Below are 17,218 nucleotides of genomic sequence, written 5' to 3'. Positions count from 1 at the left end.
TTTTTATTGCATCCCAGCACCTGAAATTGCTGTCACCCTGCTTCCTTTGCTGCTTGATGGAGCTGTAGACTTTTCCACCAAATATGCAATTACTGGTTTATCACTGAAACCAACTTGATCCTCTCCTGAGTTTAAAACCAGGCCAGAGGCCTGAAAGGCTGTGCAGGCCCTCAGGACTAACACTAGAAACGGTCGCTTTTCAAATGGCATTTCTATGACTGATTCCTACTGCATCAAGTTCTGGGTTGTTTCGGCATCTTGAATAAGGACCATATTCAAAAAGGACCTTGTCCTTTGGTCTTGGGCAAGATGCTTGCATGAACATTCTTTTAGGGGACATTTACCTTGAATACCATGGATAATGAAGAGTATCACAGAAATACATTTGTACCACCTAGGTTTATTCCTGACAAGCAGTTGTTTAGAAATTAAGACCCTTGTGTGGTATTTTTGTTGTTGCCTCATGCAATTTTAAACAGATCTGGAAGTTATGGAAAATTTTTTAAAGTTAGAAAGTCAGTTCAAAAAATACAATTGTTTTCATGTAGTCTTCTCAGTCTCTAATGTTTCTTAAAACAGTATACCTTTAGCAAAATGTTTAACTCTATAACTCCTAAAAAACTTTCTTTATGCTTTGGACAAACTGTGTTCTGTTTCTCTCATGTCTGTTTGCTCTCTATTATGTTGTGTTTATACTTTATAACATCACCATCCTGTATTCTTTATGTTTTCTCTTGCTCAGTTGTTTCTGTATTCTTGCCTAGTGTTTTTCTCTCACAACATCCTTTTCTTCTCTGAATGAAATGCAAACCCTTTGGACATCTTTTCCTTCATATGCTTCTCCTGCTACCCACAGCTTCCTCTGTTCACATCAGCCCTGTAGTTTGACTTGTATTTATTTCTCTTACTTCTTCTCTGCTCCACGTTTCATAGACACATTCTTTATTCCAATGCCCTTTCCTTGTCTCTTCAGCTTTCTGTGGTGTGTCTTTCCAGCTTTATTTTAAAAATTAGCCCACATCACCAGTGTTTACACAGTAAGAGGGGGAAATGAGATTTTTCTTTTCTTTTCTTTTTTTGGGTCTAGAGATCATGGTGGAGTTTTGATTTTATTTTAAGCCAGATGGTTTTATTTTATCCTGTTCTGCCATTTCACCATTCCAAATTGATGTTAGATCAGTGGTGATGTTTTTCAAGGATTAATTTTTATTAAATCTTGATTTTCATGTTGTGTTAACCTTCCCCTCAGCCAAAATCATCTTATTATTCCTTTTATCTGTCCATTTAACTTGTTGATTTTAATAACCTGGTCTCTCCGGCCCTTTTTTGATCCTTGATTTCCTGCCACTTTCATCCATCTCTCTTTATTGCCCCATATCCTCACTTCACCTTCTATCTTGTCTTATTCTGTAATTGTGAAATCCATGATGCCTTCCCCCAAATTCTGCCAACAAAAAAATGCTGGGAAAGAGGAAATTAGGAAGGAGGGTGGAAGTAGTGTTCCTTGCTTAGCGTTGGGGAAGTCTGCTTTCAATTCTGCTAATATTTTCCCCAAAGTTGCACAGTCCTGGTTCTGGGCAGCAGGAACATGAAGGCAAGCATTCACACTAGACTAAACTTGATACTTCACTGGAGGTGAAAACCCTACACAGGAATTTTCTAGACGGAAAGCAATCCTCCATTTACAGCAAGTAGACTCAGTTATACCTGTTGCCCAGTAGGCTGGTTCAGGGGTATGTGTGTGTGTGTGTGTGTGTGTGTGTGTGTGTGTGTGTGTGTGTGTGTGTGTGTATGTGTTAGCAGCAGAAGATTGGAGGCAGGGAGAGGAGAGGGTGATCTGTGGATCGCTACCATTGCTCAGTGAATTTTATGTGGCCGCTGCTGGCCTGGAGGGAAGTTGGTACCTGAGTCAAAATAAAGACATACCCTGTAACACAGTAGCATTGATTCCATCTTTTCTGACCTACTTGCAAGCTGTTTTTCTTTCTTTTCTACCTCTTCTGCTATTTCTCCCACAAGTTGGTTTTTTTTTTTTTTTTTTTTTTGCCATTTCCAAATACTTTCAGCCCTTTTCTTCTTTAACTTTTTTGCTTTGCTCCTAATAGTCAAATTTTCTTGAATTCCCTTTAAATTGGAGGTCATGCCTCACCACAGCAGAAATATGGCTGGGATGCTCTTGTTGACTACTAAAGGCTACTCTCTTTAGTAGCCTCTATATCCCTAGGAAAATATTGAAAATGTTAGGAAACAAATACATAAAAGGACAATTGCAGTATTCCAAACTGGAAAGAGCACTACTTTGATTCTGTAAGAAAGTAATCAGGGCGAGAAGCCTCCTCTAATCCCAGGAAGTAACAGACACTGGGAGTGGCAAGAGGGAAGCCACTCAACATGGTCCCGAAGTATTGGAGCCAGGGGGACGCCTCACCCTTGGTCATTTGGGTGACTGGGCTTGTCCTACCTCCCCTCCTCCCAGCCTCCTCCTAGGCCCTCCCACCCCAGGCCAGCCACAGGCCTTGCAGAGACATCTGTGGGTCTGAGCTGCATGTATCTGGAATGAAGTTGCTTTGCTCCCTCCCATGATGCATTCTGGGCTGTGGTCCTGCTTGCTCCTTGTCTGTCAGATTGCAGTTCTGATGCTGTCAGCCATGTCTGACCAATCAGCAAACAACACCACAGGATGAAATTTAAACAATGCAGATGCTCAGATACAGGGTTCTGTTGCCTGGACCACGAAGGGAGAGCAGAGGTAAGGTCAGAGTCCCCCCAGAATGGCCTCTCCCAGCCTGCCCAACTCCACACCTCCTGAGCTGCATGAGCTGCACTGTGCCGCTTCGACTTTAATGTTACCATCCGCTTTGCCCTGCCTCTTTCTTCCCTGCCACTCACCAGAACTTTCGTTTTAATCGCTGTTCTTGTTACTCCACTCCCTTCATTTATTCACTTCTTGCTTTCTTGGCTTGGTGCTAACTGTCATTATGAATGTTGCCGGGGCGCCTCTAGGCTGCAGGTCCTTGGAAAACACCACCTTGTCCAGGTCTTCTGCAGCCATGCTATGGCAAGGCAGGGCTGCTGCGGACCAGGGCAAGCGTAGGGTCTTAGTAGGCCTTATTAATTTTCCCTCTGCAGGACAATGGAATTTATCTTTAAGTTACAACCATGGTTTTCTTTCTTGCCACTGACATGAATTGTAAATTGAGCTTAAACCATCTTTTTTGGGAAATATCTTACTTTGAAAGATATACATAAATGCAGCCTAAATGAATCAGCCCATCCTTAAGAACTGGGGGGAGGAAAAAGAGTCACTGTCTGTCCCCCTTCCAAGAGCTGCCGGTGTCAGCTCACTAGGTTCCTGCTGGCAGAACAATGTGACCGTCATCCTCTGTTCCTCTGTTTTGAGTATTTAGTTGATCCTTTTATAACGTCGAGTGTTTACAGGGTTCTGTACTCCCTAGTCCCATCTGGAAAATATTTAAACTTCATAAGATCTATAAGACTGAAATATCACATATAATGGGATAGGCAGAAGGAAGAAAAATTAGACCCATTGCGTGTGTTTAGAATAAGTCGGTGTTTGTTCAGAAGCGGCTGCTGGAGGAATTGGAACAAATAGCTGTGTGTGGGGAATGGTTTGGTCCAGAGCTGTACATTTCACCACAGAATGAGCCTTGGTTTGTAAAACTGACATTCTGTTGTGACTTCCAAATCCAAACAAATCTCTGCAAATTTCTGCCCGATCGAGTTAATAAGAAAATATATACATGCAGAGGCGAGAGCCGTATGCTACTTGCAGCTCTGTCAGAGTCGGTGGAAACAAGAGAAGGATTTTACCTACTGTATTACATTCAGCCAGCAACCGCCAGGACCTCCAGCTCAGCGGGTTTGCTTGGTGGTGATGGTTTTTTTTTTTTTTTTTCGTTTTTTTTTTTCCCCCTTCTATGGGAACAATGGGATGCAAAAAGATCCCCAGACAAGGAGAGCAGCAGATACAGGATTGGGGTCACTTTTCTTCTAATTGCCTTATAATTGGGGAGTGGTTTCCACTTTCCCACTATCTCCCTGGCAGGAGGAGAGGAAGACAGATGTGGCTTAGCAGGAATGAGCCTTCTCCAGGCCGGATGTGCCATGGGACCAGGAGGGTCATTCTCTGCTACAGGCCTGTGATCTGCTTCACACCTGTGCTCATTTTCCCCCATGATCAATGACCTTGTATTAACCTGGAGTGACCTTTCAACCCCGCCTGGTCTCAGGGCTAAGCTCTTGGCTAGTGGACCCTCCTTTCCCTCTGATTTACAGGTGGTTATTGGAGCCCCATACACTTGTTTTTCATGGTGCACAGTGCACTTAGCAGCCCGGCAAGACCTGCAATTTCATCCCTCTCAAGGGGCCAAGAAGGGGGTGGGGAGGTGGGGGTGCAGGGAGAGAGGTTGCTGTTTGCATGTGCTTTTCTATTTTGTGGCTCATATGGTATCAATTACCATTTGATGGCAACGCCAGGCCTGAGGCCCTTTGCATGTTTGTCCTGTGAGAAAGATCTGGAAGAACCGACATATGGTTTTGATTGCCGCAATTGCAGGTTGATAGAATGAGCACAGGGGTGAGGTGGGTGGGTTTTCCTTCCGGCCCTTTCCACTCTGGGTTGCTAATGTGCTTCGCTTGTGGAACTGGTCTTTTCATCATCCCACCCCTCCCTACCTTCCCCCACCCCCACCCCAAGCTCCCTACCACTTTGCATTCCCTGCCCCTGCCTCCTCTGTATGTCCAAATCACCGGCAGAAACATGTGGCCCACATTAAGGACCTTCAATTAAAACAAACAAAAAAATTGTCCACTCGTCTGCTAAAATGCCAGAACAGGTCAGTCCAACAAAATGATCCAGAGTATACTAAAGTTATAAAAAAATGGGGGTGGGGGACAGGTTCCCCCCAGAAGCTCAGGACATGTTTTTAAATGACTATTAGTTCAGGTTGTTAAACATTGAAATGATGCTGAAAAATAGTAGCGATAGAGATTAGCGTGTGCGAGTGTGTGTGTATGTGTGTGTGTGTGTGCATGCGTGATTCATGTAAAAAGATAGCTCTTGGAATTTGAATATATGCCACATAGGGGCAGGAGGAGGATGTGTAGGAGTTCTTTGGAGTTTTGTCTTCTTGTACATCTCAGGCCATAGGTAGAAAGGCGCATGCAGGGTGTGTGTCTCTGTGAACCTTTCCCTGCAGAAAAGGGATGTTGGAGACACATCTCCCATACATAGTGACTTCTCTTCTGCTAAATTTGTAGGGGTTACCCAGGAAATGGCTCCTCATTACTGCTGCTCAGCAGGATTGCATCTGTGATATGCCGAGGGAAGTGCCTACTATTGGAGAACACAAGGCAAAGAGGAGAGGAACTTTATGAAATGTTTAATGTTGCTCATGATTTTTTTGTTTGTTTGTTTGTTTCAAAAGTAACATTTTTCTATAATGCTTTCAAATTTTGGGTAGCCCATAAGTCTGTAAATTTTTTCTCAGCTATTGCATTTCAAAGTATTACTCACAATCAGGTTATATTACTTGAAAAAAATATCGTGATATCTTACAAATAAATGTTGTAATGAACATCTCTTTTAAACTGAAAACCAGCAAACCAGGACCAAACAAAAAGTAAAAACATGTTCCTATAAAAAGAAAAAAAAAATAGAGATGAATTGTTAGTACTGCAGGCCAACCATTGAAACCTAATAGAAGTATTTGACACATTTCTTCTTCATATTTATTTCTGTACTGGAGCTGATCTTTAATGGAAAGGTAGTAAAAACCTTAACTGGTTGAAAGGTGTCTGTAGGTAAGGCTAAAGGAAACCAACTGTATTTTTACAATGGTTTCTAACTGAGCTGCATCTTAATATTTGCCCAAGGCTGTTTTGCTTTTCCCCAGTCTTCCCCTTCTAATATGTAGTTTGCTGTGTCTCTTGATAATGGCCAAATTTTTGCCATTTCATAAATTGATTTGCTCTAGTCACAATTGTTTAATAGTGGCTACTTAGGTATTTGACTTTGATTTAATCCACACACATATATAGCCTCATGTCATCATTAGGTTTAATTGCTGAAGAGTTAGCATTGCTATTTGCTGCTCATGTTCCTTCTAGCTGCTTTCGGAGAGTGTTGTATTGGGGAGTTCAGTTTGTGTGCATGTGTGTTTGTTAACATATTACTTTCTTGACATGTGTAGTATCCCTGGATCATTGCTGTAAAAAAACATAGTGTATGGGTTGTGAGCCTGTTCTGAACATGTTGGGTCACTTACCAGCAGCTGTGCTGGAGAGATATTTGCTTTGAGAAGACTTTCTGAATCTTCTCAGCCCTGACACCATTCCGATTTTGAAATGGGAAAATGGAAAAGAGTTTTAGAGAAGGGAGATATCTCAACCTTGAAAGGTGGTGGAGGTAGAAATCTTTCAGTGTTGGCTCAGATTAACCAGCATTCCAAATCTGCCTCCCTCCCCTGGGGCAGAGTCAGAGAGGAAATGTGGGTGTATGTTTGTAGGGATATACTACAGAGACAGGAGATAGTGTTAGATACTGCCTATGTGCTTCTTGCCCAATATTAATTCCGTTCTCAGACCGAAATTTAGTAAATCTTGCCAAGGAGGCAATCTTTTTCTTATATACAATTCCTTTTTTAAAAAAATAAGCAACTATCCCTTACCATTAAAATCAGATTCAGTCTTACAAAATGTTACTTTGCTTCATGTATCTTTCAAAATGATCAAATTCATGGAGAAATCAATAATGCTAAAAGATGAAAAGCCCTCCTGTGTGTACTTAATATATAGTGTCTTCGTGCTTATTAAAGAACAAGAAACCTGCTTTGGAAAAAGTCTGAATGTAAGGTTTCTCAAATCAACCAACTCTGTCCTTGAAAATCCTAAAAAAAGATAAAAAAAGAAAGAAATTACTATTATGTTTGTATTTCTTCACAAATGGAGAATTTATAAAATTATGGATTTTTCAAAATCCTTAAACCACACCTAAGTTAGAATGTCTTATATGAATTGAGGAAGGAAAATGCCTGGAAAATTCCTAGTGAATGAAAACTCATGCTTATTTTCACAGGATGCTCTTGTAAAGGTAGTCCTTTTCCTCCTCCCCTTCCGCCAGGATCCCTCCCCAGATACCATGTAACAAAATGCATTCACTGACTCTTTGAAGAGTTCACTACCTCTCTTTAGGATCTGTTCTTGTTATCCATACACTTCAAATATTCACTTTTATGCCCACAAGGAAGACATTACTAACTTCAAGAAGGGCTATGTCAATTAGGAGCAGGAAAATGCAAAGTCTGCCAATATTAGAATAGTACTGGGTCTTTATGCAGTCTAACTTTTGAACAAAATTTGAACCTTTGAGGAAGAAATATTGGGGATTCTGTTGACTCCCCCCACCTTTTTACTGTTGCAGACCATGGCTTCCTGATCGTAAGGGTGGAAAAAAAAACCTCAAAGGGAAGGCTCAACAGGCTTCTGGGACATCAAATAGCTCGTACAAAACAACATTCTGATGACTTGCATGTAAATAAATCTGAAACATATGAATTAAACTTCTCTCGAAATACATATGGGTTGAAAAATACAGACAAGTGCTGAGAAAATGTGTTTTGGGTTTTGCTGAGCCCATGACATTTGAAAAATAGTATGAGACATTGAACAAACACAAAGCATGGCTTGACTTACCCATTCCTAATATTAGCCTTCCAGTTCAAGGGCAAATCAGTTTACCATGTGCCTAAATATGAGCCACCTTTAGTGTGTGTTCCTCCACACTTAATTACTTACAGTTTAATTTTTTTTTCAATTAGGAACTCAAAAATAGTATCACATTTCAAAGAAATGCAAATCTTAGCATTTTCTCACCCAGTTGGTTCACGTCAGGCTATTTTAGAAAATTGTACACATCATTTCACCTTAGGAACAGTCATTCTGATATGGCCCTCTTTGGTATGACTGGCATATAACAGAAGAGAAGTGTTATTATTAAGAAAATGGCCCCCAAATCAATGCAGCTGATTTTGAAGCTCTAAACATGCACCCACAGGTATCCTTGTGATGTGAGCAGTACCCTTGCTTGGCAGTACAGTGGATGCCCAGTGTACACTGCCAAGTTTAGATCATGAGCTTCTGTCCTCTTTGACTCCTGAGCTCTGAGGACTTAGAAGCAGTGAATGCTTTTGTTCTCTCTCCCATGCTGCACTCAAAAGAGCTAACATTAGGAATTCTAAATCCTGGGACAAGTGCAGAGTCCTTAGGGCCTTCGTCTTCTCTCTCCTTGGTTATTTGTTCCTCAGCATCTGGCTTTAAGTACAGGAGCAGAACACTGGGAGTTTACAGATCAAAAAATAGCCAGAGCTCCAGGCTTCTTCCACAGACAGAGAGTCACAAACCTGCACCTGCGTGCAATCCTATGTCTGCTCTTTGGACTAGCACTGTCACCAGAGATTATCAGTTTGAAGTTACAAAAAGGCAGTAGATTTCATGCTTCTTTTTTTCAGGGAGGAGTTGTTTTGGTGACTTAAAAAAAAACACTTCGATGTACTTTTTCTAAGTTCATCACTCTGACAGGTGATATGATGCTTAACCAGATAGTTAATTCAACTAATATTTATTGAATGCCTACTATGGGCCAAGCACTAAAATATAACCAAACAAGGCAGATGTGCAATAGTCAAGTAAACAGAAAATGTCATGTAGTCTGTTAATGCATTGTTGATCAGGAAACTCAGGCTACTCAAGGTAGACATGTGAACAGCACCTGTCCCACACTTGGCCTTGAAGGAAGTTAGTTCTAAGGATGAACAGGAGTTAAGCTGGCAAAGAGTGGTAACTTGAAGCTAAGGAATAAGGCCTATCTGATGACCCACAAAGTAATTCAGGATGGCTAGAGCTCCCGGTGCAAAAGGATAATATTAATGGTGAGACCAAAAGGATAAACAGTGGCCAAATCAAAAAGTGCCTTGTGTGCCCTATTAAGGAGTTCAGATTTTATCATGAATGTAAGGAGGAGCTTTTCAAATGGGTATGCCCAAGAGGTAATTGAATTTAAAAGTCCAGAGGGATAGGAGGACCAAAAAAACATCAAGTTACAGAAGCCAAGGAAAACAGATCTAACTATAAGGAGGAAATAGTCAACAGTGTCAGATGTGGCATTTGGCTGCAGCGACAGAATCTCTTGAGTAGTGGGTATGGAGGGTCGTAAAGAAGTGAGAACAGGCATGACAAGACGATTTTCTATAATTGTTGTCATCATTATCATGCTTGGAACATGAGCATCTTATTTGCCACACATAGTGATGGAAAGAAGAATGAGAAATACGCTGCCCCCTACTAAGAATTAGAATATGTTTGAAAAACAGGCCACACATATAAAACACGACATTAACACACACTAGGGGCAAGGGCGTAGCACAGGCCAACCACATAAAACAGGATGTCAGCAGGTCTGTGATGGCACAGGAGGATGTAGTAGAGAGGTTGGCCTTCCAAGTGGTGAGCGCAGCTTGGGGATTTTATTCTGCTGTGGCCTCCTCATCCAAACAACCTGCTCAAATGGAAATAGAAGGAGGCACCATCAAACAGGATGTGAGGTCTTAACTTGCATATGACTTCTGTTTAAGTTTCTGGATTTTGTGGGGAGGAGGGGATTTAAAGTCGCAGACTGACTCGCTTTGTTTTAGTTTCCTGCAGTCTTTATCGTAAAAATCTGGCTACAGTTATGGAGTGGCAGATAGTAGGAATATAGCAAGTTAGAGAGATCTGTACATCTACATGGATGAGCTCCTTGAGATATTTTGCACATCCAGTTCTGGACAACTGTGGAATTGAAGCCTAATCTCTTTCACATCTGTGTTTTCTCCATGTGACATTGTCTTCCTGGTATTAGGCCAGAGGTTCACCCCATGTGCAATACCCTAAGGAAGCCATTCATGATTCAGAGAATGGTTTCTCTAAAGAGACATGCACGAATCCACTTCTGTAAGCTCTTGGGAACTAAAAATCTGCTGCATAAACTTTGTAAGTGAAGGAAATGATTGGCTCTTTTTTACTTTGGTTGCTTCCTGCATTCATTTAGTGAATTTTGATTGGCTACTCACTGTGTGGGGTTATTCCATTGGATGTGCTCTAAGCCACAACCTCTGCCCCTAAGGAGACTGTAAATAGTCTCTGGGCGATAAAACATGTATAATTATAAAATATATGAACTTTAAAAATAAAGTTTTGGGAGAGCTTAGCAGATGAAATACATTCCATTAAGACTAATTGAATTAATCTTTTTCTGAAAGGTTTTTGGTCCATATTCTCAACATTATACGACTGGTACACATTCCTTTTTGGACTTGTCAGAGAACAGAGCTAAATAGCTTATCTACATAACCAGAAGTTTTCTATTAAGGAAAATCAAGACACATTGCCATGAAAAAATGTTTTCAGCATCATTAAGGTGCTGGACAAGCTGTGCAAATGAGAAACCTTGCAGTTCGTACTTTTTAGGTGTTTTCTCAGCATATCATCTTCTTGTCTTGGCATGTGATCCTCTGTTTTCCCAATGAATATTGTGTGCTTGAGAAAGAGGCTAAACAACCTGCCCATGGTCAGGTCGTTAGTGGTAGAATCAAATCCAGAATTGTAGTCTCTTGCTCTTTAGAGCCCATGAGGGCGCGTTGTCCATAGCTGGTTGACTCCTGTAAGACATTTTGACAAGGAGGGACATCATAGGTTTATTTTCTTGGTAGAATGAAGAACATTGAGTTTGCTAAAAAAGAGGTCACAAGTAACTTTGGTGACACAGTTTGTATTTCAGTGGAAAGGCAGCCTCAGCTCTTAACAATAGCTATGTTATTTACCTAAATTTTCCAACTCACAATGATGACAGCCCTGCTCCTTGAGAGATATGGCCATCGTCTGCCCTCCCCCTGCTGGGATGCTGTTTCCCTGTAAATTGGGTCACACTGGTGTTTCTTATTAGGCACATTGACTACATTAGGAGGCTCCTACTATGTGTTATTTTCTTTTTTCAGTTGAGGTGAAATTTACATAACATAAAATCCACCATTATAAAGTAAACAATTCAGTAGTGTTTGGTACATTTACAGTGTTGAGCAACTACCACTTCTAATTCCAAAACATGTTCAGCACCCCAAAGGGAAACTTCCTTCCCACGAAGCAGGTCTTAACTCTCTCCCAGCCACTGTGATGTATAAACCTTTAATGTTAACATTATCATATGCACAAACATGTTTATGCACAGTATATACATACATATACATCCATTTCTTTCTAAAAGTCTGTCATTTGTTCATTAGGAAATGGTAGAGGACCTAATGTTTTCTAATATGAAGAGAGGACTTTCTGTTTCAATAGATGTTTCTCCACCAGGAAAAAGAAAACAGGAAATACCCTTGTTTGTTTTAACCCTACTGCATACTTCTCCAAAGCTCTTTCCAGATACTAGTTTATCAAAGAAGGAAAAAAACCAGAATCAGTCCTCAGCCTTTTATTATGTGAAACTGCTATGTTTCTCTTGTTGTAAAAACATTTTCATATTAATTTCATCAGTATTGAGATTTTGAACTGTTTCCCTTATCTTACTATTAAGCAGTCATCTGGATTTTACATTTCTGTTTTGAAAATTGAAAATTACTGAATAAAGCAATTTGATTATCAAAGGTTACATTTCTTAGAACAAAATCAAAGGGAAGTTCTTACCATCATTTTTATTGTTACAGAAATTGCTGTTGACATTTATTTATACCTTCCTTCTTCCATAAAATAATGTAGCTAGTACTCAATCCTTATATCTTTAAAATTAAGAAAATAGATAAAATTTAAAAAAGCCTGAAATTTAAATATTAGAAAAAGCTAACTTAATTATATTTTAAATGTGTTTGAAGACATGAGCTAACTCATTATTGTTGATCCCTTTTCTTCTGTTGCATAATCTCATTTCAGGAATATTATTGCCCTTCTTAATTAATCCTCTCCTTTAAGAAAAAAATTTAATAACCCTATCCAAATGGGATAATTCCCTTCCCATTTTATTTGCACATACCATTTATACAATATACTACTCACTCATACATTTTCTGTTTTGCTTATTGTATATTTTAAATCCCAGCTTCTAATGAAAATTCTGCCATTCTAATTTTTTTTTTTAAATAATAATATGCCAAAGCACCTGGCCTTGTGCTAGCTGGAAGGTTTGCTGTGAGTTAGATCAGTGAAATATTGCTGGTTGATTTTACCTAGAAATGTTCCCTGGACATAGGGCAAGGAGTGGGCATTTGAATAGGTAACAAGCAGCGATTGGACATAGATGTTGACAATTTGCATACTTACTTTTTTTTTTTTTTTTCCCATTTCAATCTGTGCCACAGAATCAGACATTTGGTAATTATTTCATGCTTTTGTTTTCAGTTGAAAGTACTTAGGGCCATATGTTTTGACAGAAAAAAGATAATTCATACTTTTTTCAGCTTTCTGAAAGGGGAGATGGGGCAATAATTTTGCAGTGTACCATGGCAGAGATTCCTGTTCAGAACTTCACCAGATTGGAAACTCACTGTTCATAACAACTCTCTTGGTAAGCAGAAGATGAAGGCATCTGTTTGAAGCACCCAGAGTTAAGTCTGGTGCTTTAAAGAACAGGATCGAGTTCATTTATAACTTAGCATCAGTAAATACCATTTGCTGGTATGAAAAGTCGAACTCCACATTCTTTAGGCTGCAGGTGATTTAGAAAGATATTTTCATCAGGAAATGACACTTTTGACCTTGAGTTTGGAGTGAAAAGACCTAGAATGCAACTGCACCCCTGGCCTCATCCAGTCCTATGACTATTGGGAAAGGAAGAACTTAAGCCTGTTCCAGCTTATTTTTTTTAACATACAAGGTGGGTGGGATGGTTGACTACATGGATAGATAATTACTTCAAAGTGATGATTTTAAAAGGTAAGTCTTTGTGATTTAGCCCTTTATAATGATCAGTCATAGAACTTTATCTTTTTTTTTTTTTTTTTTTTTTTTGGTACCAGGCATTGAACTCTGGGCACTCATCCACTGAGCCACATCCCACCCTTTTTTTAAACTTTATTTAGAGACAAGATCTTATTGAGTTGCTTAGTGCCTCACTAAGTTGCTGAGGCTGGCTTTGAAGTCACAATTCTCCTGCCTCAGCCTCCTGAGCCACTGGGATTACAGGTGTGCGCCACTGGCTTCAAATTTCCTTTTTATTCAGTAAAGTCCAATAATGTGTTTTGAGAAAGAGCCCCTTTTATAACTAGTTTGTTCCAGTGTTCATGTCTTTTCAATGTTTCTTTGAACCTTAGGTTCACTGTCTTGTCTTTATATATATATTGGTATAATAAATTATGCATAATAGTGGAATTTGCCATTACATTCTTGCACATGCACATGATGTCTTTTCCTTCTTTGGTCTCTGCTCTTGAAAGTGACTTTCTGCACAACTTTCCTTAGGATGCCATTTGCTTCTAGGGAAGAAATGGGTACCTAGGAATGATGGCTCTGGTTTTTTGTGCCTGCTCTGTGTACATAGCACTGAGGACTCTTGGAACTGGAGAAATAGAAATAGTACATTAAGGATTGCACAAGTTCAAGCTATAGAGTGATGAACATTTTTCTTTTGCACTACTTTCCTTCTGTAACACTGTTGAGCACCCTCATCTCCTCTGCACTTTCCTCTCATTCTTTCTGAAAGTTCGTTCTTGGGAGGACATCTGAGCCTTGTTGCAGTGCCTGCCTACAAACCAAGACAGCATTCCCAGAGTTGGGGGAGTGGTCAGAGGTGTGATGCAAAGTGCCTTGGTGGCCATGAAAAATTTTCCAGGGTTGTAGGCTTTTAGCCCTCATAGTCATGTACCTTGACTGAAGTCTGCAGTGGTGGAATTCATTTTTTTACACCATGGTGCCCAAACTTGAGCTTATAAACGTTGTTCAAAATCTACCTGTTAACATGCATTGAGGAGTGTCAGCTTTAGGCTTCAGCCATCAACCTGTGGACTTGAGCTCCAAGGGGAAAGGGAATAATACACTTAGAATCTTTATAGGTGGTCCATTCCAGGTAATCGCCTCCATCTTCTAAGGAAAGCTCAACCGTAAGCACGCTGAGAAGTGAAGTGCTATAAAAAAGTCTGTTCTGGCAGAACCAACAAATGCTTATCTGTGGTGCATAGTTATGGTGTTGCCCTCACTCTGCCATGTAGCTTGTGCATGCTCTTGTTCATTCATGCTTGCATGCACTCACTAACTGAGCCTGCTCAGTGCTGGGCACTACATGCACATACACCCAAGCAAACGTGCACTTTGCTTTTTTAACCTTATTATTTCTCAGACTCGCGAGCCTTAGCAGGCCTCTTAGTGTTCACTGAATAATCAACATGGGAGTGAACGTCAAGTCCATTTCTCTCTTTATGGTAGAGACATAGAAATTGTTTTTTCATCAGAAAGACTTTGCTGCCCTTTTTGAATTGATAGAACCAGTGTCTTCAGAGGTCACAAAGCTATTTATTGCAGATAGAACCCACACACTTTCAGTGCTTCAGTACCTCCTAACGCAACAGTAGTTGTCTTCTAAACACAGCTAACAATGAGCTGCTGAAGGTGACAAAAAGCATTGCCATGGGAGATGATCTATTAGTCATACATGAAACCATGAATTTGATCTGTAAGCGTAAGTAGAGATATAAATAACTTCATGCGTTTGATATTTGAGATAACTAAAAGAAATAACACATCAGGTTCTTCTCAATGTTTCCTTTCTGATGAGCATTCAATAAATAGAGGTTGGGAAACAACTTCGTTAGGTGTTTAGAACATATTAAAGAGTTGTGATGTGCTTAGCATCCACAGTCCCTTATCACTGCCAATCCTAAGCCTGGTGATGAAGCCAGCTCCCCTGGGAATAAGTAACGTAAGGAGTGGAACCAGGAAGAAGTCAGGATTCACCTGGACCCAATTTTATGCAATTAAATGTTTCAAGAGATCGCTAGCCAGGTGTAACTTAATCAGTTTAAGGCGCTTTCAGCTAGGGCCAAGGTACTCATAATGTTGGCAGTGGGCATTCCTGTGATATACCAGTTGAATGTAATAGCAAACACAGCGTCTGCTCACTTAGTGCCAAGAGCAAGAGAAATGCAGGTGTAAAAATAAAAAGTATTTGGAGCCAGAGGCTAGTACACAGACGAGACTATATTCACACTTCACTTTAATACTTCAGATAATAATATGGTGGTTTTTTATCAGCCTGATGTCCTGGTATTTTGTCACCACAAAACTCCAGTGCAGCTCTCAGCAGATTACTTAGCCTCTTTGTCTCCGGTACTATTAATCAAATGTATTAATACCTCGTTTTTGCACAACTTTATGTCTGGAAGGCAGATGAATGATTCTGCATCTTGTGCCAGCATTCAAGAACTTACTTTGTGCTATTCTTACCAAGATCATCTTGTGTTCTCTTTGGGCAAAACAGCTTTCTCCTTTTCTGGCCCTTGGCTCCTAAATGGGACCTAGGACTTGGCAAAGCTAGGATTTGGTAGGAGTCCATAGACAAGCAACCTGGAGACAATTCTTAATTATCAGAAAATGCTGTTAAGTACAAGTTCTGAAACAAGAGGACATGATCTTGAATCTCCATTTCGCCACTTTACTAGCTGTGTGACTTTGAGCCCTTAAGTTGTTACTCGACCTTTCTGTACTTCATATCCCTTAGCTGTAAAATTGGGATGATAATGAAACAAAATGTGAAGTCAAAATGCATATATGTTACAGTCTGGCAAGAATAGGGACTGGCATATCATATATAAATTGTTAGCTATTCTTATCATTTTGTCCTGCCAACTCTGACCTGGGGCATGGCAGGCATTGGGGACAGGTCCTTTTGCTATTGTGGAACACGTTATGCCAGGATGCCATAATAAATTGATTTTCTTTAATTCATATTGGTAAGTTGCTACATATCTCACTGGGATGGCTATAGAAATTCAGTAAGATAATACGTGAAAACAGCTTAAAATCTCCAATGGCCTGTAACACAGATATCATCCCTATGTGATATTGTTGTGGGACGAGCCCACTGCATCTCCCCTGGTCATTTTGCTGCCTCAGGGAGAACACATTGAAAATACTTCCAAAATAATGGGTCACTATCTAGATGCAATATTATCATTATATTAGTAGCAGTACTTCCTGGTTAGCTTTGTTCGTCTTTTTAGTTGAGGCAAGGTCTTTTTTTTTTTTTTTTCCCCCTTCCTTGTGAGTTTCTATTACATGTGCAAAGCTGTACCCAACTCATTTTTATTTAGAGTTTGAAGTTCGGTTTAGAAATTAGAAAAATGCACTGTAACTACCTATATTAAAAAAAAAGAAAGGAAGGTTGCCTTGGCCTCTGCATTTGAAGAGGAGAAACAACAAGAGCTGGCCGGCCAGGAGGAATGCTAGGTTTTCCCGCAGCTCCTCCTTCGCCTTGTGCAAGGATGTGCACACTCCAGCGCCAGGCCTCCTTTTCTGTCCCATCACAGTTTGCAGAGACCGAGTGCACGGGTCGAGGAGCCCCAGGCTGCCCTCTGTCCATCTGCGATCTGCGAATCTCTGAGGTCCCTGCTGCTTTTTCCCCTTGCCTCCTTCTTTTGGACCCCCTGACATTTTTCATTTTTGTCATTTAATTAATAAAGATACAAAAGGAGTAAATCCAAATTTTTGCAATCTTGCCACTTTTTAACATGAAAAGAAATTTGGTGGTTAAGAAGGGAACAAAATACTCTTGACAGAGATGCACGTATAGAATTGAGCTTTAGGTTTTTATTTACTTACGAATGGATTATGAGCTGATATTTGGAAGGGGGCAACATTTCTGATTTTTTTTTTTGTGGTGAGGCATATGGGTGTATATTTGCAGTGATTTGTGTTCTAAATATATTAATATGTTCAGGAAATTCTATGGGGGATCATATGCATCCTCTTTTTCATATATTTCTGTGATACGACCTGATAAATTGAAAATTTTTGCTCAATTAGTAGGTGTAAAGTATGACTGTCATGCACATGAACAGTGTATTTTACACATTTAGATAGTTGTGAAATATTCTTTTTTTTTTTCCCCCTAGACTGCCCCTAGACAGAGTTTGGAGAGTAATATTCGTATTATTTTAGGGCACTTAGAACTGTTTGATTA

At 40.0% G+C, this 17,218-nt stretch overlaps 1 protein-coding gene across 20 annotated transcripts in view; it reads left to right on the top strand.

The window, feature by feature from the left end:
- The window catches only part of TCF4 (transcription factor 4), a gene marked incomplete at its 5' end in the record, with an annotated part of 345,132 nt that overhangs the window by 268,429 nt on the left and 59,485 nt on the right, over positions 1-17,218 (top strand). The window contains one exon of one of the 20 annotated variants that reach the window (XM_079109485.1): positions 2,129-2,749. The exons of 18 other annotated variants lie outside the window; for them this stretch is intronic. In XM_079109485.1, the coding sequence (XP_078965611.1) occupies positions 2,681-2,749 (69 nt within the window). Of the gene's footprint in view, positions 1-2,128; positions 2,750-17,218 lie in introns of those variants that run through there. One more of the 20 variants, XM_079109483.1, reaches the window with a different exon arrangement.

This window comes from Sciurus vulgaris, assembly GCF_902686455.1.
Source record: "Sciurus vulgaris genome assembly, chromosome: 13".
Classification (NCBI taxonomy): Eukaryota; Metazoa; Chordata; class Mammalia; order Rodentia; family Sciuridae; genus Sciurus; species Sciurus vulgaris.
This window is presented reverse-complemented; position numbering and strand designations above follow the sequence as displayed.